Consider the following 24,377-nt stretch of genomic DNA (forward strand, 5'->3'; position numbering starts at 1 on the left):
GCAAATGTATGCATGTATATGTAATGCAGCGACAATAAATAAATTTTGTATAAATATATATAATAAATGCATATATATAATAAATTATATATATGCATTTACATACATATATATATATATATATATATATATATATATATATATATATATATATGTATATATATATATATATATATATATATATATATATATATATATAAATATATATATATATATATATATATATATATATATATATATATATATATATATATATATATATATATATATATATATGTGTGTGTGTGTGTGTGTGTGTGTGTGTGTGTGTTAATAATTTCTAAAATGAGTTCTTTATGAGCTATTGATACTTATAAATTCTTATCTCCGAGCAAAGGGATAAAAATCCTTAACGCCTACGACATGACTTCAAGGACATCTAAAATTCTATTTTCTAAGTTCAATACGTGTCCAAGAAATCCCTAAAAGAATCTGTTAGTAAAATCAACAAGGGATAATTTCTCTCTCTTTGCTTTGGTGTTCAGATGATAAAATACGGGTTCCACCTTTGTTCTTGTGCATAAATCATGAAGAGGCACGACAGAAGTTTCCCTCTTAATGATTTTACTAAGAGATTAGTTTAGGGATTTCTTTGACGTGTGTCGATTTAGAAAAGGGGATCTTTGGTCTCTTCAAAGTTGATCAAGACAATAAGAATCTAAGAATTATTCGAAATATTTCTAGAAAGCTATGTGGCTTAAAGTGTTTTTAAATCCTCATTGCAATGACATTGTATAAGATAAAAAAACAAGCAATATAATCGAAATAGTTTAGAATATGAAAGTGAAATGTAGAATGTAGTCTTCTAATTATTAATTTAAATGGATATGTATAAAAAACATTCATCCTATTCGCTTTATTCGCTGTATGTTAATAATGAGTTTTTCAGTTAAGTTACATTAATTTTCCATTTCGGAGCAGCACTAGAATTATTTTGTGACAAGTTTCATAAATTAGAGCAGCTCTCAAAATGATGTCACTTGTGTTGGTAACCCTGTCTGCACCTCGCCAGCTGGTGAACGTTGACGCACGGCTTAAGATAGTGGATCCGCATACACGATGGAAGAGGGTTTCGATATGGAAGCCCTTCAATCCTGATATCTTCTCTTTGGTCGCTACGACCCCCAATGTAAGTGAAATGAAGCCAACATTCTAAACATCCGAACTTCAGTTGCTGTAGGGAACTTTCACATGAGAACTAGAAAAATTCTTTGACTGATTTAAATACAATCACTATAATTAATGAATTGGCATTTTCTGAAGTGACACGTACTATTCTAATGATTCAAATCTTATTTCAAGGCTGCAAGCGAATTGGAAACCTTGTTAAACACAATCTGAGAAAATATTTTCTTCATACAAAACACACTTTTTATCCCTGTAGTTTTGGTATACAGTTCAATGATTTCACTTTCAAGCTATTATAGCAACAATTAGTTTATATCCGACAGATGGATGGTGTGACTAAAGCATGCATTTCAGGTCGTAATGGTGTTAAATTACATTTGACACTTGAATTTGCACAATATTTGAATTTAATTTAATCTAAAACTTTAATGAACATTCCCATAATTTTCTAAAACATCAAAAGTTTTTTTTTTTTTTTTTTTTTTTTTTTAAATTTAAGAGTTCTAATTTTGCAACAAATATTATAAGGACCAATGGAATCAGGAGTATTCAAATTTTCCTTTCTATTAAAAGCCTGAAAATAAAACAAATAATTTTTTTTTTGCTTTATTAAATTTAAAAAATATTATTGAATATATTTGTTAAGTTTCTTTTTCTTAGACTTCTTAATAAATTCGTCATAAATTAAATCATCTCTTTCTTTAGTTTATCGCTATGAGTAAATATCATTTCTATCTTTAAATATCCAGAATGTAATTAACGGATATAAAACCTATTCTATTATATGTATATCCGGTTTTGAAATTTTCTAGCACAATAATGATCGTTCTTAAAGTTCATTGCAATTGAGTCTTCTGAATTTAAAAAAAAAATAAAAAAAATGTGAATCCTAATTCAGTATAAAAGAGTAAGCAGATTGCGAGTATTTATTACATAATGGAACTACGGGAGCATTAATATAATAACGATTCATTTTTTAATTTTATTCTCAAAATTTTTAAATCAAATCTCGAAAAAGAAATCCAAGATAATAAAAATAGTATAATTAAATGTGCATCAAGTGCGATTTTATTCTTTTCCTCTTCAAATGAAAAGATTTTGGAATAAAAAAAGCACTCTTTATGGTAAATAAATTCACACTTGTGTTTAAAAAAATGTGGTTATTTTAGAAACCCGTAGCCAGAAGAAATATCATTTTTCTTCTTTTTCTCTCTTTTTTTCCGAAAAAAATATTAGTTTAATCTTTTGTGATAATTTCGAGATTATTTTAGTCACAACTAACTCAATGTTTTTGTTTAAACCAAACTCCATGAACTAGAAATCGTACGTAATTCAATACATCACAAAGCGAGACTCTCTGCCGCCGAATATAAATCAGTCAGAGAAACCTTAAAACTCACCTCAAATGATTTGAAATCCGCGTAGAGGTACCGTTGACGAAAGCAACACAGAGGGGACTTTCTAAAATCGTTGGTCTGCTTTGATGGTTTCCTTGCAGATATCGTTTAAAACTCAAGGATAAATCATTGCAGGTTTTTAATAATCACATTTATTGATAATTGTTTAAATCATTAATAAAAGAAAAACATACATTTAATATATTTATACATATGTACACAAATTATATTACTCTGTGTATTTTAATAACAAATATTAATATCATTAATGTATATATTATATGCTCTTTATAATGTTTTGTTATCACTGTTTCACTGCTTTTTTAAGACTAGTATCGCCACGCTTTTTCAATATAATTTTATGCAGTTCTTTTGCTATTTAATTAGAATAACTTTAAAAGCTAAAGCCTTTTCATGAAATGGAATCAATTCGCATTTATATATAAGAAACAAAATTAACTGTTCTCGCCGTTTAACACATAACTTCTTTTTTCCTATGTCATAAATTCATTTTTCTTAGAATGACACTTAACGCTTTCTAGAATTTAAATGACACGGCCCATTTAGTACGTATTACATGAGCATGCACTGGCGCCATTCAGACGAATATTTTTAAATCCAAAATGCTTAATTGTTTAAAATTCATTTTCAGAATCATGAATTTTTCTTCTGATAAAGAAATCGATAGACTTAATTCTAAAAGTGAATAAAACGTCATTACATTTTATTGAAAAGTTACTTATGACGCTTAGACATAGAGTTGCGATTTAAAAGTAAGATCCATCAACGTAAACTATCTGATAATTTTGATAGAAAAAACAGTAATTGCTGTTCATGCTTTCTGGACCTTTCAATTAATTTTAATAAATTAGTTTTTATATTTTCTTTCTTTAAAAGATATTTTCCCGAAAGCTAATATTTTCAGTTGAACAATCAACTATTTGATAATTTTGATAAATTAATTTTTATGTACTCGGTATTTAAAAATCATTTTCCCGAAAGCTAATGCTTTCAGTTGAACACCAGAAAAATATTTATTTCATGCATTTACTCTTGTAGAATTTATTCCATGCATGATTTATTTTTAATTCACACACACACACACACAAAAATGTAATCTAACATTTGGTATTCAAGATACAAAAAAAAAAAAAAAATGTGTAGATTTTTTTTTTTTTTTTTTTTTTTTTTTAGTTTTTTAGTTTCGTTAATTTTTTTTCATTCCCTATAAGAAAAAAATTAACAACCTCGGGATAATACTAAAATGTTTTCATTTTGTATAGAGAAAGTATTTAAATCTGAAAGCATTTTGAATTCAAGATTGACCTGAGATGTGAGTTTGTGACCGGAATATTATCTGGAAAAATTTTAGAGTCCACTGATCTATGCAGATGTCGTCCACGCATTCCTAGGAGAATAGAATGTTGAACAGCACGAAGCATAAGGAATTAAAATAGAAAATTTCAATTTTTTTCCTCAATGATTTAGTGAAACGGGAAAATGAAAATTGAGAAAGCTCAGAAATCTTATTTAAGAAATAAGAAATCGGAAACACACACACAAACATTTATAAATAGTAATTGATTGATAATGGATTGTCACCAAACAAATATCAATAAAATGGTCCGATTATGCTGAAAAGCTAAACCTTCAATATTCTACTTGGCCATTTTCTTTTAATTATTTCCAAGAAGAGTTATTCACAAATCTCCGAATCCTTTCAAGACTTATTGTTGCTACATTTTTATTTTAAAATTCGAATAAAATAACTCGAACATATTTGAATGCTTTATTTATTTACTAAATATGGAATTAAGATCATTATAAAATAGGGAATGTAAATCATTCTCAAAAATGTTATTTAGTTTATTTGATGCATTTGGCTCTGAAATTCACATTATCTCATAATATTTATAATAAAAACATTTTTATTCTGAGGTATGTTTGGGGGGGGGGGTACTCAATGATAAAAATGAATCAAAAAAGTGCGACTGAAAAAAAAACGAGTAAAAAATAATTGAGAACCGCTGTTCTTTTATGCCTACATTCCCATATGTGTTTCGACGCCATTTCAATAAAAGTAAAAGTGTATTTTATGTTTGATGCAAAATTTTAAAGAAATCCCTTTGTTTCTTATCTTCCAAAGTTAAAAATTAGTTTTTTGTAGCGATAATTGAATTTTCTACATTTTAACATTTTTCTATTTCTACATATTTGTAATCGAATTGCTTTAAATTATTAAAAAGGCAATTATTATTTATTATTATTGCTTTAAATTATAAAATTATTAATTGCTTTAAATTATTAAAATTAATTTTAATTATTCCTCCATATTTGTAAAGGAATTGCTTTAAATTATTAAATTATTAATTTTAAATTATTAAATTATTAATTTTAAATTATTAAATTATTAAATTATTAATTGCTTTAAATTATTAAAATTACTTTTGATTATTCCTCCATATTTGTAAAGAAATTGCTTTAAATTATTAAATTATTAATTTTAAATTATTGAAATTGATAATATTTAATTATTTTGATGATATTTAAATTATTTTTTAAATTATTAAAAATTATTCAAAAAATTTTAAATTATTAAAATTGTTAGGGAAATTCTAAATGTGGTTGCAAAAATCTTTTCTTTTCACAATAAAGGCTATTATTCACAGAAGTTGTGGATAAACAATAAAGTTGTGAATTAATTGTGAAATTAAAACCTTGTTTGGTTGGCACTAATAACTACTTATTGCACTTATTCAAAAATATATAGATATTCAGCGTACATTTTTGTAAATACCCAATTTTATTTTTGCATTTCGATCACAAATATTTTTTACTTCTTTTCACTTAAATACGATCCATTGTTAAAAATAGGCGTTTCCAAAACACTGAGTTCACTGAAATTAACTCATTCACATAAATGCGAAGTGATCACATTTTAATCGCGCGAAGGTCATGCCCAGTGACATCCATGTCAAATGAGTGGTGAAATTTCCGCTGAATTCGATGTTCGGGACGAACCATTCCGAAATAACTATTACATCCTCTTCGCGTGACGCATCACGGACGACACCTTCTGTGACGCAAACGCAACGTTGTTGTGCTTCCGCACATCTAATGCGGTCACGTTTCATTTCACTTGCCTTTGAAAATCCCCCGTACTGTTGCGTGATCATGTTTAGCTTCATTAATTCTTTAATTATCTGCATTCATATTTTATACTAACAGTAAATGTAATGAAATATCTTCGAATATTCATTCTACATCGCAAGGAAGAATTCCTACATCCTCTTGATGGAAATTCCTACATCATCTATGAAGTAGCCGGAATGGCAATTCCTGTTAAATTGTTCAAGATTATGGTAGACCCCCCTTCTTTTTTCATTCTCAACATATTATTCGCATATGGATAATAATAGCTAGCATTTCAGACCGGTTTATGAAACAAACGATAATTCTACATCGCAATTCTACATTTTATTGCTGTTCATAGGTTAGTTAATCCGTCGGGGCCGAAATTCTTCCCGCTGGCGTGGCGTGGAAGTTTGGAGTTAGGGATACCAGCTCAGGTGTCGTTTTCGTTATCTGACCGCTGTTCAGAATGACGAGGTCCACCCCAAAATAATCCTTGTGTTTCTTTAAAACGGGACGTTAATATATCTAAACCAATCATAGTTTATTTATACATTCTTTTATGTATTTTGTTTTTCAAATTTTTATAATGTAGTATGCCTTTATTATTTTATCCTTGTTCTCTTAGTCTTTTGTATTGTTTTAGCATCTTTGTGTATTAATTATCTTTCTTATTTTATATTTCAATTTATTTTGGAAATGCGAAGGCCTTTTTTTAAATAAATGATTGCCCAGAGAGAATAAAGAAGTATCACTGTTCTGATCAATCCAAGATTGATTAAAATATAAACAATCTTGTTATTTTTCCATTAAACAAATGATGAAAATTTTTATCGGTTTCTTACTCTGGCAATTTTTTCTCTTTATTTCTAATCAAACTTTTTATATCGAGTTTGTTAATACTTATTTGAGTTATTAATTTTTGTACGGTGAAAAAAATAGTCATAAATAAGAAATTGGTTATTTTTTAATTCTTTTTTTTTTAATTTTTTAAAAAAAATTTTAGTGAGTGAGGAAATTAGGGAAGAAAATTGTTCTAAATTTATGGTAAGCTGTACATGATAGCCTCAACTACGAGAACTAAAATCTTTAGTTTTTGAAAAAAGCTTTGTCAAAATGTTCTAATGTTACTTATAACATCTAAGAAATGTTACTTATAACATTTCTTAGTAAGAAAATTATTAAGATATTTTTCTAAAGGATTTGGTAAAAGACTTTTCTTTATTTATGCCATTTTGATATTATAATCCATACAGAAAAATTATATTTGTACTTTTTTGAATATTATCGAAGGAAAGCCGAATATTAATTGAGGATTTGTAACCAAAATAAATCAACGGAACCGTCTGCCTAAAATATTCTCGCAAACTCTCTAATAAAATTGTTATCCTTCTTCCCATAAAATTGTTGACCTTCAGTGTGACCGTGAATGTCTTGCATGGCATTGGCGAATAACAGATACGAAATATAGACCTATAGCGTGAATATAGAATTTTTAATGAATCTAGTTTGTAGTTTGACGAAATTGCTGTTTAGCGAAAATCGTATATTTCATTTGAGCTTGCGAACAGATGAAACCAAATTAAATCATTAAGCACCCATCCAACCATCATCTATTTAAGTCATTGCGTTTTTGAGTTATGACATTTACAAGAATGCCAAAGAATAGATCAACAGACGGTTACCCTTTCGATAGCTTTGGTTCAAAATATGATAATAATCTACACATCCTATATCAGATGGTGAGCCAAATTTTATTTATCTAGCTTTTTGCGCTTTGTAGTTATTGAGTTCCTTTATATCCGAGCAGCCTGATAGATTTCCTTTGTAAGGATTTCGTTTCAAAATTTGATGGAATTAAGGCGATTGAATTTGGAAGAATTTCAAAATTCGGTTCATATGCCCCGTCTAAATCACAGCATTTTTGAGTTATCGTGTTCACTGACATAATCCCAGGCATTCTGTTTTTCTGACGCAGAGGGTCTGAAACAAAAAGATTCAAAATGTCGCGTTCGAAATTTACATACTTTCTCTATTCTTCGCAAACGGAAAAAAAAGAAAAGAGGGGAAAAAAACACTTTTTGTGTGTAGTTGTGTGGATTTAAACTTTATTTAAACGTGCCTAGTATATGCAATTTGATTTCATCTATCTAATCCTGTGGTATCTTCTATGCGTAGACTATCGAAAGTTCTTCAGATTAGGTTTGTTTTAATTGTAATAAAAAACTAATTCGTTATATTAACGAATTTCGAATAAAACATCAAAGCTGTTTAATAATGGAAAGGCCATTGCTGCCCTTTTCATATGGTAAGGGCGGCATCTTTTCTGTTAATCCCATGTCCCCTCTCACCGTTTCATACTTCATGAAGCGGTAGGAGTTTGACCATCAAAGAATCCATCGGACTCTGAATGTCTATACATAACAGATCTTTCTCGAAATCGAATGTCGAAGCAGGCACTTTTTCATCAAATCAACAGTATACATCCTATAGATAAGATACGGATTCATTCGCAAATTCAATTAAAAAAATAAACGTACATGCCTGAATTTATCTGGATCACGAACATTTTATTGTAAAAGCTTCACGCCGTCTTCTTCCTTCAAAAGTTGGACTATTTGAATTCCTAAAATCCATTTCAGTTTCTATATTTGATGAAAATTTGTTAGATAACTATTCAACTATTCTTGCTTTTTTTTTTAGAGTTTATCGTATAATTGCTTCGATTTTCCGTATTTGGTTACATTCCGTATAAAAGGACACTGTAACCTTTTAATGTTTAGAAAGCCCTGATATATTCAATTATTAAAAAAGAATTATTGTACTGCAAATAAAAATATATGCAATGTTGAGCAGATTTTATTTTATTGAGAGCTTTTGTTTTTTCCAAAAACTTTTTCATTACAAAAAAATAGGTCAAATATCCATTGCTTTTAAACGCTCTTAATGTCATTAAAATGAATGAGAAGCTAACTGGAGGTACAGTTCTTTTTTTTTTCTTTATTTGGCGGCATTCTGAATGATTCATCATTTGCATAATGAGAAAGCAGCAGAATCGGAAACCGTAACTTACTCCTTCGTCAGCAATTTCTTCCGTACATTGTCGATATTGCGCAAGTTGCGCTTTATCATATTCTGCATTACACCTGTGTAAATGAAGAAAGCTTTTTTGAGAAGTCGAAACTTATTCATTAGTGCTGTTCTTTGCAAGCATTCTCTTTGAGACATGAAAAGCAAATAGGTAGAAGTAAGATAGAAAATAGAAGAATTGGCTTTCCACTACTTTGGAACAGTCTGTTGGAATTAACTGATTTTTGAATGTCACACATTTTTATCACCTTTCTTTAAATATCTCATGAATTCTTTAGCAATTACGGCTAAACATAAGACGGAATTGGTGTAATTGCAAATATCTATGCTTGGATAAGCTTGTTTTCAGTAAATGTGATTAAAAAGTGCAAAAAAAAAGCATTTAAATATAAATGGATAGAGGCAATAATAAAAATAATCACTTATTTTCGTATGAAAATACTAATAAATACTGTATAAAAATGAAAACAATAAAGATTTCTCAGTATCCAGTCATTTGATTTTACTAGGGAATTACTCTTAATGCCTTCGATTTCACCTTTAGATCCCTCAAGGGTTTTTTTTTTTTTCATTTTTTTTATGTAAAAAAGTTTTCAATTTTCATACTATTGAAACAGAAGAAATTTTCACTGATCTGAGTTAAAAAATAATCGTCTTTTTGCGGTTTCTTCCTGAATTTTGGTGGTGCCACGAAGACGTAAAATCTGGGCTTCACGACAGGTGATTTGAGATTCGAAACCCAACTCAACTAAAAAAATCGGATGCACGCTGACTTGGCAAGCACGATCAATCCGTCGGTATAAACGCCTCCTGCTGCAGTGGCGCGGGTTTGGAACGAGGTCCACTATCTCAGACACCGTCCTTGTCATCAATTCACAGTTCGAAATTTCGAGGCACATCCCGAAATTGTCCTATTTGCATTAAACGTTATTGTTTTAAAATGAGAAGCAAATATAACTTAAATAAATCAAAACAGAAATTTTGTAATTTTGTCTTTTAACATTTCAAATATATTGAAGCACTACTAAATATTTAATAGAAATCTTACTGTGTTATTGAAAACGAACCTAAAATTTCTTCCCTTGCTCTTTAAAAACATCTTAAATATTTAAAAAAATGATTTCCGAAATAACATGTGTACTGATAGACTAGTTTTGTAAAAAAATATTAATATTATGGTAGCTTTTAAATTCCGCTTCTTTATAAACGAAAAGGAATATTTATGATGGTGTATACTGATAATCAGTTTCAAGATTTTTTTTCCTTTATTTATTGAACAAAGGCTTTAACTTTATTTCAAAATTCTGCTTAAAATATATTTAAAAATAAAAAAGTAATATCTTCAGCCATCATATCTGTTTTAAATTTGTATGTTACGGCTCATTCAATTACATATTCCACTGATCTCATTGTTTTTTATACTTCTGGACAGTTCTTTCCATTCTTTCTTCAGGTATTGCATTTAATTTCAAATATGTCATCTTAGAAACTGTGCCAAATAAGATAATGTACCTTGAATTCCAAATCTGATACGAACCATTTATTCTTTCCATATTTACCATTCTATTCTGAAGTCTTTGCAGAGGGTTATAAGGATTTGATTACGGAAACAATTGAATTAACACCTTTTATTGTGCTCACAGTTGCGCTTTAATGAACCACAACCTTGCAACGTTGTTACACAAATCTAAAAACTCATCTTCTGTTAAGACATTACCGACCGCTGAGATAAAAATCTTCCTAAATGCTTTATCTGAAACAATATGTGTTACGAAGAACAAAATCTACGCCCTACTGATCATCTCACAATTTGCAGTGGTTAAGTTATTGTGTATTTTCACTAACAACCACCTAACTAGAGCAAGAACGTCGGAAACCGCACGGAAGAGCAGCTCATTCAGGTTAATTTATTTTGATTCATTGAGCCGAGTCCAAGAACATCCCCGCCATAATCAAGTTCAGACTCGCAACGGCCGCTTCCGGAACCCTTAAAATGCGCTTTAATGATTCCTCCCCGGCGATATTCGGAACAAGTGGTTGTTTTTGAAGTTCTTACTGTGAACAATCTCGACTACTTAGGGGCTTGTCAGTGTCAATTTACAGTTTTTTAAGTCGGCGCTTCTGCGTGCCTTCTGCCAGTGTCTGGGAAAGGAAACACTTTAGGGTCATGTAAAGTGGGAAACGGTACTTACGGATGTCTTTGTTTTTCTCTCAGTTGATTGACTGTGTTAGTTTCCTTCATATGTAATTGAGTTTGAGCAGTGTGACCTATTTTGATTCTAAATTTAAAGCCCGTTTGATATTGAAATAGTTTTATTCCTCGTGATCACATCTGATTGTTTCATTTGAGCACTTTAAGTTAGAAGACATTTCACTATCATTTGAATGTTAAAAACAGTCATTTAGACAATTAATTGGAAAATAGCCTTGGATTCTTTAAGGTCAAAGTAAATCTATTTTGTCACATTTAATATAACGCTTGTGTTTTGTGATAACATTTTGACTATAAAATGTAACAAATTTAGAGCTAAGTACAAATGATTATTATTTAAATGGGTTTTCAGGAGTATTCCATGTCATGTAAGAGCTATCTAACACGCCGTTACCTCCCTCCCTCCCCATTTGCTTATGTCTTCTACATTTTTTTCTCCGTCTTTCTATAACTGATTTCAGAAGCGCTCAACTTGCTTTTAGGAAGCTAAAATATCTATAGTAATTTAATCTTCAAGAAAGTTTAATTTTTAAAATGTTCCAATCGTTTTGTTTTTTTTGGAAATGAAATTTAAGAAGAAATACATTTTATATAAATACATTTTAACCAATTTTATTAATAAAATCATATAATACACTTTATATAAATACATTAAATCAATTTTATTAATAAAATCATTTTCAAATTATAGCTGTTATTTCTTTCCCTGGATGAATGATCTTACTTTTTTGTGTTTCAAATAAGATTGTTAAATAACTTAAATAATGCCAATGATGGAATACTTCATTCCTTCTTAAATTCAAAAAGCATATAATGAATGACATTTCCCCCAAACGAGTCTTAACGATGCATTAATACCGTATATTTACGAAACTTTTTATTATAATTTCAAGCGTCGGTTTCTAAAACGGTGAAAAAAATACAATTCAGATTTTTTATACGATTTTTTATATGATAATTGTATTTCTAGTGCGTTTCATTGAATTAAAGAATATCAACTGTTTTTGATATTGGCTTTTTTTGTCATATGTAAAAAGTTAATAAAAATTTACAGATTCAATATATAAAATTGTCTCCCGCTTTTCCACACATTGCGTAACTGAATGATTGATAAGTATTCAGCGAATAATTTACAAAAGAATTGCTTCATTCTATCAAATAATCTTTCAGTATATTTATAAAATGTATTCTTTGAAACTTATGTTATCTACTGAATCCTCAGTTTTTGAAACAACTTTTATTTCGGAACCATATCATTCGGAATGAATAATGATAATGAATATTTAATGAAACCTTCTCTATCATTAAATATTCAGATACAATTTTAGCTATCATTCCATTCCATCGTTATCATTTCGCTATCTCAATAAAACTTTTTACTATGCGTAGGATATAATCCTATACATATCTATGAATGTGATTTGGAAACATGTTCATCTAAATATTCATGTGTGAGTTTAAAATTAAACAATATATATTTTTTCTACTATCTCTGAAGATTCGGCTCACCTTCTTCATTAGCATAATTTTTGTTGACTGTGGTCCATTCTCTCCCTTCATTGCATTTAACATAAAGTTACTAAATTCCGGAGTTCACTTTCACCTAAATTATCTCATGAATTATTAGATGTGATTGGATTTTTATTAACCTTTGGAACTTTCCTTTTACTGTGGTATAAATTTCTTTCATTTTTATTTTTGTTTTCAAAATGTAGTAAATACAACGAGTGTGTTGGATCGCGGTCGTTTTATGTCAAATTTGCAATGCATAACAATATTCTTCGTATGCATATTATGTTTTTGAACTTATTAATTCTTTTAGTTTAACCTCAGTTCTAAATATAGGCGAGATGCTTTCGTTCTTGAACTATACTTGTTATTTTGATTGGTATTTTTATAATAAAGGTCCCTAATTAAACTCGTATCCACATCCACAAATTTCCATACCACACCAATAAAATAAATATTAATAAATCGAAGATATTGGTATCTTCAATGGATTTCAGTCTTAAAGAAATAGCATCTACATATTATTTATTGAATGTATATAGAAAATTTTACAGAATCGGTATTTATTTAAACTTTTTGTTATGCCAACTCCCTATCATTGCAGCCTAAAATATTGTAGTTTATATTATATTTCAGAATACTGCATACTTTTTAGAAGCAACAGTTAATTTTTATTTCATATGGAGCATTCAAATAAAGTACTTAAGTAGAAGTTGCTATTCCCATCGCTACTTTACAAAATTAATCAAACACAGTTTTATTAAATTACCCTACCACATCTCTTTTTAAGTAACGTCTCAGCCTATATCATTTTTCGTTATTTCCAAAGTAAACATTTTTCATGATGTCTAATATAAACGTTGAAGTAAATAAATTAAGGATGTTTCTGTTTCAGTAAAGCAAATACTTTTTAGATCTAATTACTTTTTACTTTTAGAACTAACTACAATTAATTACTTTTAAAACTAATTATTATTATTATTTACTTTAAGCAATTACTTTTTATAACAACTTCGTTATAAATTGCATATTCAAAACTTCAAGAAATACTCATAGATACATTGCTATTTGTAAATTTGTATTTATAGCATGTTGAGCTAATATATCATTACTATATACGATATACAATATTCCATATACTATCACTATATTGAAACGCTTTCGATGACAGTTATTGCTGAATGAAATCGTATCATTCGTGATGTACGCATACTTTCAGCTCATTCGTAATTTTATGTCTCTAGATGTTTTTAATTGCGTCACTGAAAACAGGAAACAGAAACTTCTTAAGCAATTCTTTAATGTTTCGTCTTATTCCTAACCTTAAGCAACTTATTCGTATGATTTAACACAGACTGGGCCTTGTTCCATGTGTTGAGATAACCAATGATATCGTCATTGTTCAAAACCACAAAATAACTTACTTCATGTGAGAATTTTATTTTTGCATTTTTTCTAGGAATTTTGTGAACGGAAGTTGTAAAGCTTCGTTTTTCTCTTCGTGATCGATCCTTCCTGAACTAATGTGATGTCATATTTTCATTTGCCTGCTTTTAAATAAATTTGTGGTTTCATTTAAATGCAATTTTTTTCTTCTATATTTCAATATAGTTCATTTTATTATTTGCAGTATTTTTCTCGTATTTTTTTTTTTTTTTTTTACTTTCTCAGCAAACAACGAACAATAGATAAATAAATAATAAAGGTACATATTTAATATAAGAAACATGCAAACAATAATTCTTTCTCCTTCTTACTTATATTAATATATATTTTTCTAAGAAAAAAGAACCCAAATATGATAAGTTTTCCTTTAAACTGTTTTTTAAATAATTTTTTACTATGATCTGCACAGTTAAGCTATATATTTTTATTCAATGCATATATTTCAGACAGTTATAAATGCATCCTACAAAAATGTAAGTTCTGTCTTGATTTAAACAACTTTTTTTTTTAATCTTCAATATTTTGAAAAGCTCAGCCTGGCATATCAGTGCTGAAAATGTCAGGTAAATGATGACAGCAATTTAAATAATAATTGGAAAGGTGAATTTTTGAATTATGACAAGCTTCTCATAGAGCAAACAATTCTTTTAATTTGGTGCTGCCATCTGCTGGCTAATATAGAAAGTAATTTGTATCTGTAGTTAATTACACTTTTAATAGAGTTTCAAAGCAAAGATTTGATATTTCAAATAATTATTGCTAAAAGTATGCCAAGTCTACAGATTAAATTGATTTTAAGCCATTTTCAAAGACATTAATAGTTGTGCAAATCATGCTTATTTTGTAAAAAAATATAAATTTTGAAATTCTGCAGGATTTTTTTCTGAAAAATCATTTGTTATTGTTATTTGTCTTTTCTTTTGAATTAATTTAGTAATAAATGTTTCTTTCTTTGCTTTCTGATTTTAAATTTGTGATATGAATAAAGTAACTGATAATTCAAATATTTCTTGAGATAAATTGAAGTAGATAGAAAAATACATATTAAAACAAATGCGGCATAAAACATTCATAAAATTCATTGATATGAATTCAATAATAACTTTCTTAGCGGATCTTTTATAAATTCAAAAAGCAATTTCTTATTTTATCCTCAGAATTCTAGGAAACATAATTTTACTTAGTAAACAAAACTGTCCATTTTTATACAATCATCCTCAACCATACAAATAATTTTTTTTAATTCTTAAAATATATTTAAAATTATTAAAAAAATATTAAATAAAATTATTACGGAATATTTTGTTAAAAATGTCTGTGCTCTATTTTCAGATGTCATATCTTTCCTTAAAAAAAGTTAGTTTCTTTCTTTATCGCATTCAGTTAGGTATCAAAAACGATAGTGGTGCAATATTTCAACAAATGACTACGCGTAGAAAGCTGCAATAAAATTATTATTAAATGAATGTTAATTTGCAAAAACGATAAATGTTTTTAAAATTTAATGTAAATTAAATAATTGCTTTTGTAACTAGTTCGTACTTCCACTCAATGTCTTCAAAATAAAATTATAAGTATATTTTAATTTTGAAATTCTAAAAGCCTTTTGAAGATCCGCCGTTACACACATTTTTGAAGTAATAAAAAGTCAGAAATAATGGATTTTTTAAAATTCTGCAATGGAATTCAAGCATTTCATACTTTGTTTCTCTCCATTCATCAAAAGGTTTTCTCTAACGAAGTACTGTAAATATGATCATACCATTATCAACGATGGTATGAGCATACTCTTTTAAGAAGTTTTCCCATCAGCTGACATTTTTCTAAGTGTGCATGTGCGCATCGAGAAGCGCCACAATTCATTGGGCAAGAGGGAAAAAAATAGGTAAATAAAATTTTAAATCAAATTAAAGATATTTTTGTCGAAATAAATAAATTTAATTTTGATAGTTTCATTTATTTAGTTGATGCAAATATTTCCATGAAATCATTCAGACCAAAAACTGCTATTATATCAATTAAAATTATGAGAGTGATTTCTTGCGTAACTGTCTTATTTTTGATAATTATATGTTTAGTAATGTTATAATATAATTTGGAACGCTTCCCAATTATAAAAAAAAACTTATAGCTTTGAATGAACTAAAATCAGTTTTCAGGAAATTACGGCTTGCTTTTTTGTTCAAAAGACTTGCTGTAATTTTTTAAAAATCTTCTTTGCCACTTTCTTTAACTATTTTTTTTTTACTACAATTCGAAATAAATTTCTATCCCCCTTTCCATCTTCAGTTAAATGTTTATGAGGGATTGAAGAAGGCTTTTGCACCCGGATTGCAGTGGGCGAAATGATTCATATTTACGTCAGGAACGCCTTCAAAGCCCGTAATAATTTGCCTTATTTTGAGGCTGGCGAAAACATTCAACAGAGGCTTTAAATTCTTATTGCTTTGATGGCCTTGTAAAGCAGCTGCTAATGAGTGTTCCAGAATAGGGTGTTTCTTTTGAAGTCGAAGATGAAATTCACGCCTTTGAAAGTTGAAAGTTGTTTTTAAAACACTTATCGTCAACATAAATATTGATTCAGAATAAAATATAAGTCTTTCATTACTTAAGCTTTTATGTAGTGAAAATGTAGGCGCTTAAAATAACTTTAAAAAAATGGTTATGAATTAGAACTTCAGAAATATTTGTAGTTCTTATAGTAGTTTTTATTTTATTTGTTTTTCTCATTTTTATCTGATAATATATGTTTACACTTTGACAATTTGAACTTATATTTTTAGCTTTATTATCACAAGAGTGAAATATAACTATTGATGAAATATTTATATGAAAGATGCATATGATGAAAATATTCAAACATTTTCTAGATCTTGTGGCAGTATTTCAGAAAATTTTATTTCCAGTTGATAGCTAATTCGAAAATCAAACTGTCCTTTTCTTGCGTGAATTAAATCAACATTCTGAGAAAGGAACAATCAAAATTAAATGCGGTACTGTGAATCTATCCATCCATTGTCATCCGTGTATTGATGAGATTCTCATATTAGCAAAGAAAGTGAGAAAATATTAAATTGAATTGAAATTCTCAGAAGTAAATTTCTAGTTATAATGAGGCAAAGAGAATTTACATAGAAAATTAAAGTATAAAGTTAATTATAAGCTCGTACAAATCCAATCAAAATTTTTTTGAAATCGACCATAAAGAAATATCGATAATTAAAAAATCAAATAAAAGTCATTCAAAAATTTTAAAAAAATACAGAAGATCATTTTAAAGGTTAAGTGATTTATATTAAAATATTCTTTGATTAATGAGATTAATGAAATTGACATGGCAATTATCTAAACTTTGGCTGTAACTATAATTGATACCAAAGTTATAAAGAAAAACAATTCTTTTTCTGGGTTCTTTATTCTCTGTTTTAGAAAGATATAAATACAAATGATACATTCCGTTTAAGAGAGACTTCCAAAGGTAATATTTATTTCATTTTTTTTTTATTCTTTCTTTTCTATTAATTTTAATCGCATTGGCCTGTAATTAAGGTCTAGGTCGAAAATCGCTATTTAACCTGATCCATCACACATGAAATCCACTAGGTCCAAATATGGACCCCTTGGAACGACGCGGAAGCTTGAAGAGAGAAGGGATAATATTTAGAAGTTCTCCTCGTGTTCTGACAAGTATCCAAAATTTTGAATTTCGTCTAAAAAATAACCTTTATGTAGCTTCTAAACGGGTGTGAATTTAAACATACTTAACAATTCCACTATTTTTTTTTTCTTTCTTATTTCTCTTCTTTTTATGCAATATTGAAATGTACTTCTGACCCTTTTGGTTAATTATTTATCGATTGATTCCTGTTAACACCGAAAAAGCAAGAGGTAATAAATTAGTTATATTTTAAGTTTCTGTATATGAGCCGTTTATTTTGAAAATGGGGCAAGTCCATTTTTTGTTATTGCGAGATATTTATAGGTTTGCGTTTCAATAAATTTAAAAATATTGGTAAGTATTAATAGATATATTTTTTTGTATTTTGTGGTACCAGATAATGTAGGTTTATGATCCAATATTGTTTACAGTGCTGACTAAAAAAATAAGATTTCCATTATAACTAAATGAACTTGCCTCACTTTCAAAATTAAAAAATTACTGCAATCATTCATTTAATTGGGAAATAATATTTCAGTTCCATCAGCCTTTTTTTAAGAATTAAAACAAAATAATATTCAAAGTTTTATAAATATTTATTCATTTGATAAAAAGTGAAACAAAACCAAGAAAAGTTTTGGTAGAAAATATAACATAACAACAAACAATTCAGTTTTATTAAGAATTTTATTGAAACTATATATTTCAGTTTATACGTAGGTATAATCAATTGGTATTTTATTCAAGATTTAACATTTTAAAAAATTGATGATGAACGGGAGGTATATATGTTAATAAATCCATCATATCCTTGTATTTTTCAGATGTAAAAAAATCTCCTATTTTCCTTACATAAAAGATAATTTTATATTTCTGAAATTACTTGGAAAATTAAATTTTAAATTCAAAATCTCGTTCTATCGAAGTTTTGTTGAACATTTTGTATGGTGCATCCCTCGTAAATCTGATCCAGCATATAGTTAATCAATTCACGGTTTCTCCATCGGTATTTTTCTTTCTTTTTAAAACCACTTTTCCCAGAGGTCGGGTTGAAAATAAATTTCCATGTTTAAATTCGTGTACTAAAAATTTATTATGTTTTCAACAATTTTGTATTACTTTATAGTAATCCTAGGAAATATGCAAGGATTTCTGGATTGAATAGTTACTGGATAGTTCCACTCCAAAATCACGATCGTTCGGTAGAAACGAATGTCCTGACAATAAAAATTTGTGATCAATGATACTTATTTCGTTGTCACTGTACTGAATGATCGGTGATGGAAGTAAACATTAATATCGACACACAAAATTAAGATATACTTTTTATTATTTATAAAATACTGTACAACCACCGATTTTCAATATCAAAAATAGATAAATAGAAACACCCTAGATTTCAGGCATGATATCAAACGGCCACATTTCCTTCACCATAGAGCAACCGGAGCTAAATTTTGCCGCAATATATTCTGTCAAATATAATTTCAATCTGAGATGGACTTGCACCACTTTAAAAATAAACAGATTTTCAATACTATTAAGAGCTAAAACTTCCATCTCCAAAATACTACAATCTAAATATTTTTTTACTATAAATTTTTTACTCATAAAAAGATAATAAAAAGTTTTATCTATAATTACCATTACAGTACAATCCCGATTATCCGCAGAATTGGGTGGCGCGGCCGCCGCGGATAACAAAAATCGCGGATAATCCGAAAAAAGCTAAAAACGGGTATAGCAAAAGAGAAAACAGTCATTCCAACTTTGAAAAATCGTTTTATGTTCAATAAAACGTAAAAAAAAACAGCATGAAATGTTTAACTAGCGCTTAATATTTTAGTATATCACTCAAAACTAACCTAAAATGCATTTTATTAATGAAAACTGAAAAGTGTTTTGTACTTACGAGAGGCGTCAAGGATACACAGAAAAATCAATACATATGTACTGTTTTAATACTGTAATGTATTATGTAATTACAAAAGCCTAACTGTAAAACTACACCTTTTTGAAGAAATCAGTCATTTGTGTGTGCTTCTTGCTTTGGAAGCATTTTCTCTTTGCTTGGAAGCAAAAAAAAAAAAATTTAGTGCGGCAGGCGCGGATAATCGGGAGTCTACTGTATGTCCATTTTTTTCAAAGATGGACTTGCCCCACTTTCAAAATAAACGGCTCATATTATGAATCCATTATTTTGGATATCCATTATTTATCCATTATTTTAAGATTTCGTAAATCTAATGAAATGCTTGCAACTGGACTTTGCGAATTACATCTTAAATATTGTCACATATTGTTTTTAAGTTCATGAGCTCAATTTAAGATTCATTATACAATGCTAGTTTATTGATATTGTGTAAAAACCATTAAATCATTTAAAGGTTTAGAAATTTTAGTTTTATTTCTTAATCAACATGGAAAGAAAACATGGAGACCAAATATGTATTATTTTACTAGCATTCATCATTTTACTTTCTGCTACTGTCGTAAAAAAATCTTGATACCATGAATTCCTTATAACGAATTCTGGCATGACGACTCTACCATTCTTGGTCATAAGATCCTTATCTGTGAGATATTGTAACTGGTGAAATCTCTGCGTGCTGTGTTGTCCTTTAATCCTTATCAAAGGAACAAGCAATAATTTTATGGCTGTCAAGAAAATGAAACATAGTAGTGGTTATATGCATTTAGATATTCATAAAGTATTTGTTATCTTAGATGAATGTATCCACTTATCGTCACGCGCCCGTATGAAACATGCGAGAAATACAAATCTTTTGCCTTTCTTTTCTTTCTCGAGTCAGTACATTTTTTGTATCAGTCGATATTATCGCCAAACAGAAAAACGTGAAGAACTAAATTGAGACAGAAAGAGAAAGCGTGTTTCGCCACGACATTCTTCAAGAAGATACGGTGAAAGAGTTATTGTGGATACTGAAACTTCAGCATAGGAATATCTCGCTAGTATGATCTATAAAATGAATGCGAGAAATAATTATAAATTATAGAAAGAGTACTATCATGTTTCTGCATCTGATAAGAAAAAGTTGAAAATGCAGCTCTGAACTGTGAGGAATTTCGATACAAAAAGCTTTCTAATATTATTATGTTACAGATTAATACATTTTATTTGGTGCTTAATTAAGTTATAGATTCTTCACGTTAACTTCCCTTTCATTAAAAAGCATTATTTAAAAGAATCCTATTCTTAAGCCAATAATAAAATTAACTTCTTATTTTATATCTTATATATCACCAATGGTTGCTGTACTATTTTGCAAACCAAATTCTGTAAATTCTGTGATATTTCATATGAATGATATAAAGTCTCTCTGAAGTAATATGCGCGTAATAGATTTCATTACGCGAATCATTCATTTTTAGGCATGTTCCTAAGAAAAAAAATTGTATGGGAAAACAATTTATTATTCAATTTCTTTTCTTCGTATAATTTTCTTCACTTACTTTAAATAACTTTCATCAATACAAATTTCAGTAAACGTTTCAACGTAAAGAGTTTTGTTATCTGTATATTTTTCTTTGTTAATATTTCACAGCATTTAAAATACTTTTCACTAGAATGCAATCTATTAGTTATTCGTATGTAACCGATGCTATATAATTCTTTATTTTTTATTAACTTTATTCCAGTGTTAAAATGAATTTGCATTCGCAAACAGTTTACTTGCAATTGAATGTCACTTAACTTTGAATTCTTTATTCATTTTATTCCAGTGATAGAATGAATTTGTATTTGCATTTACTGACGCTTGAATGTCTTTAATTTTTCTTGTAAATTCGTTTCTAATCGCAAAGTTTCCTGTTAATTTGTATTGAAAGAATATTTGTTGGTAAATACTCTGTGATGTAGATCTCTCAGTAGCAATATTATTCTACATATTTTGTTGGTCCTATTTATTATTTAGCATTTCATCTTTCAAAATCCTATATATCTTATTTCTTTATTAGCATTTCAATTATGAAGCTGTAACTAACAATTTTTATATATATTTCACAATAAAAATATTTAAAAGACATATTTCTAACAAGAAAATTATGAATATTTGTTGAGTATCTGGATACACAAATATGTATCTGTTGTAAATTTTTCATTTATTTTTTTTAATTTTTAAATTATTTATATTGTATCTGTTGTATTATTTTTTATTTTACAATTTAAAGAAATACTAAGCTCAACAGTGATGAGTATTTTCCTCATTGATTATTTTTCGAATATTATGTTATTTTTCTAATCCATTAAATTTGAATTTAAAATGTACATACATTTTTTTTTTAATTTTCAGGATCCCTCTTTCATTTTAAAGCTATCCTGAGAGGAAGGTAATCATTTCGTCAACTACAAGAAATCTCCATCTAACACGCATGGAAGGTGTTGAAGCATTGACGAAATTGACAATACTTACTCAACAAGAGTCCAGCAATGAAACATCTTACAACGCAACGGAGGTTGAAGACATGGAAAATTTCACGATTTCGGATGAAAACCAAAATTTCACAGTTGTCACAGAGTTTATAAATCGGACTGTGCCAGAAGTACCATTTTACCTCAAGTTCCGAGATGAACCGTGGGTCATTCCACTTGTTGCTTTTGCGTTATTCAATGTGGCCGCCATTATGATTTTTGAGATCTATGTCCTTTACAAATCTTGTGGTGGAAGGCGGCATTTATTTCTTGGGCAGGTTCTTTTGCTGGGGCTCTTCTTATCATCTGTCCTTGGACTCTTGTACGTTCCAGAACCTCACTGGCTGTTTTGTGGAATTACTCGCGCTGGTGTTGGTATAGCCTACTCTATTGTGTTTGGGACGCTTCTGGTAAAGTGCATTTTCCTGTTAAAAATACATAATGGAGTATATTTCAACGCATCCTTCCAAGCACTTATGTTGTTTTTCATAATCGCTGTGGAGGTAAGCATTAATATTATTATTATTATTTTTTATTTATTTATTTATTTATTTTTTTTTTTTTTTTGCATTTTAATTTGCTATATATTGAATAAATCTAAATACATCACTGATACGAATTCAAATAATTACTACATAAGAATTTACTATTATTAAATGCTTTTTCAATCAATGCTGTCAAGTTAAAATTTGTTATGCATTTCTATTTATCATGATTTTTTCTCATGTTTGTAAAAATAAAATTTTATTTTATTTTATTTATTTTTTTTTTTTTTTTTTTTACTTTTCGTTAACTTTAAAATATTTCACTTGAAATAAATTCCTTGATTCAATACTACCAATCAATCATATTAATGATTTGAGTTTGAAAAACAATTTATTTAAAAGCATGCAACAAGTATTTGAAATAAAAAACTCTTTCCAATTTAATGCATTATTTTGATTTTTAAACTTTCATAGTTGAGAGAATTTTAGTTGCATGTAAGGATAAATAAACGGTTAATTTTCATGTCAAAATGGGGGCAATAAATTAAATGTCACGGAACGATTATTTGCTTATAAATGAAAACAATTTGAAACACTTTTATTTTCATATAGACATAATAGCACCCTTAAGTAAATCTCATTAATTTCTCTTAAAAGCAACTGCCGCATTTTGATTGGAAACTGCTTTGGATATAATTTCATTATTTAGAAATTGAAACAGCGTGTTTTTATTTGTGGGCACTTCTGATTTTGTTGCTTTTGAACGAATAGATTATGCTTAAATGACTTAGAATACCACACATTTTATTTAGATCCCATTTTATGTTCATCTTGTGTATTATTAGATAGCTTAGGTAACAACCAAAATGAAAGATAACTTAAGATTTCGATTTTAACTGAGTAAAAGAAAATGCTTTTATCTGAAATTGAAATCGATTGAAAGATAATATTTGGGATTCCCTTTGGTCACCTTCGGTCATATGTTTTCATGTTCCCATAGATGCAATAATTTGATATATTACATAGCAGCAAAATCAGGACGAGAAATAATAATATTGTTTGCAGAGTAATTAGAGGTCCACCTGAAAAGCTTCATGACAAGTTCTTAATAATTGTCTGGTAAAGCTTTAGTATCATACGTAAGAAAATTTTTCAGATGCTCGATGATAGTAATGTTACATTTGATCTTAAATATTTATTTATTTCAGATTGCTATCGTCACTCAGTGGCTGGTATATGAACCACCCAACGTGACTTCTCTGTCTTCTTCTCAAGTGGTGTGTGGCAAATCCCCCTTAGATAGAATATTCTATCTGAGTTACGTGATGCTTCTGTTGTTTTTCGTGATCATCGCCTCCATCCGGGCTAGGTCCCTGCGAGAAAACAACAAAGAAGCCGTTTACATCGGTGTGTCCATCGCCATCGCACTTATATTATGGGTAGCTTGGATTTCTGTCGCCATCATTTTCGACAGAAGGTTATTTGCAATATTCTTCTTAAACATGAGTGGTTTTCCATATATTAATTGTTTGTGTCATTGTATTGTAAAAAATGTGTTATTGTAAATTGTTTCCTCCAAATTCTTAGTTAAATATTATCGTTATATGTGGAAAGTAATTGAATTAATTAAAATTATTCTTTAAATATTTATTCAAGAAAATATTTGAATGAAATTGCATAAAAACAAGCGTTAATTTCAAATAATATTTATCAAGTACCAAGACAAATAGGTTAGAAACAATATTAGTCTGGTTAACTTTTGATTCTAATTTGACATATATTAAATGAATTCAAATTTTAGATTCAAAATGATAGTGAATCTTGAAAGAAATTTTAAATGGTCCTATTT

At 28.4% G+C, this 24,377-nt stretch overlaps 1 protein-coding gene across 2 annotated transcripts in view; it reads left to right on the plus strand.

Moving 5' to 3' along the window:
* LOC129969300 (metabotropic glutamate receptor-like) overlaps window positions 1-24,377 on the plus strand; it is a 46,564-nt gene that overhangs the window by 17,717 nt on the left and 4,470 nt on the right. For both annotated transcript variants that reach the window (XM_056083804.1, XM_056083813.1), the window contains exons 2-3: window positions 21,925-22,546; window positions 23,737-24,005. In XM_056083804.1, the coding sequence (XP_055939779.1) occupies window positions 22,004-22,546; window positions 23,737-24,005 (812 nt within the window). In that variant the 5' untranslated portion in view covers window positions 21,925-22,003. The remainder of the gene's footprint in view (window positions 1-21,924; window positions 22,547-23,736; window positions 24,006-24,377) is intronic.

This window comes from Argiope bruennichi, chromosome 1, assembly GCF_947563725.1.
Source record: "Argiope bruennichi chromosome 1, qqArgBrue1.1, whole genome shotgun sequence".
In the NCBI taxonomy this organism is placed as follows: Eukaryota; Metazoa; Arthropoda; class Arachnida; order Araneae; family Araneidae; genus Argiope; species Argiope bruennichi.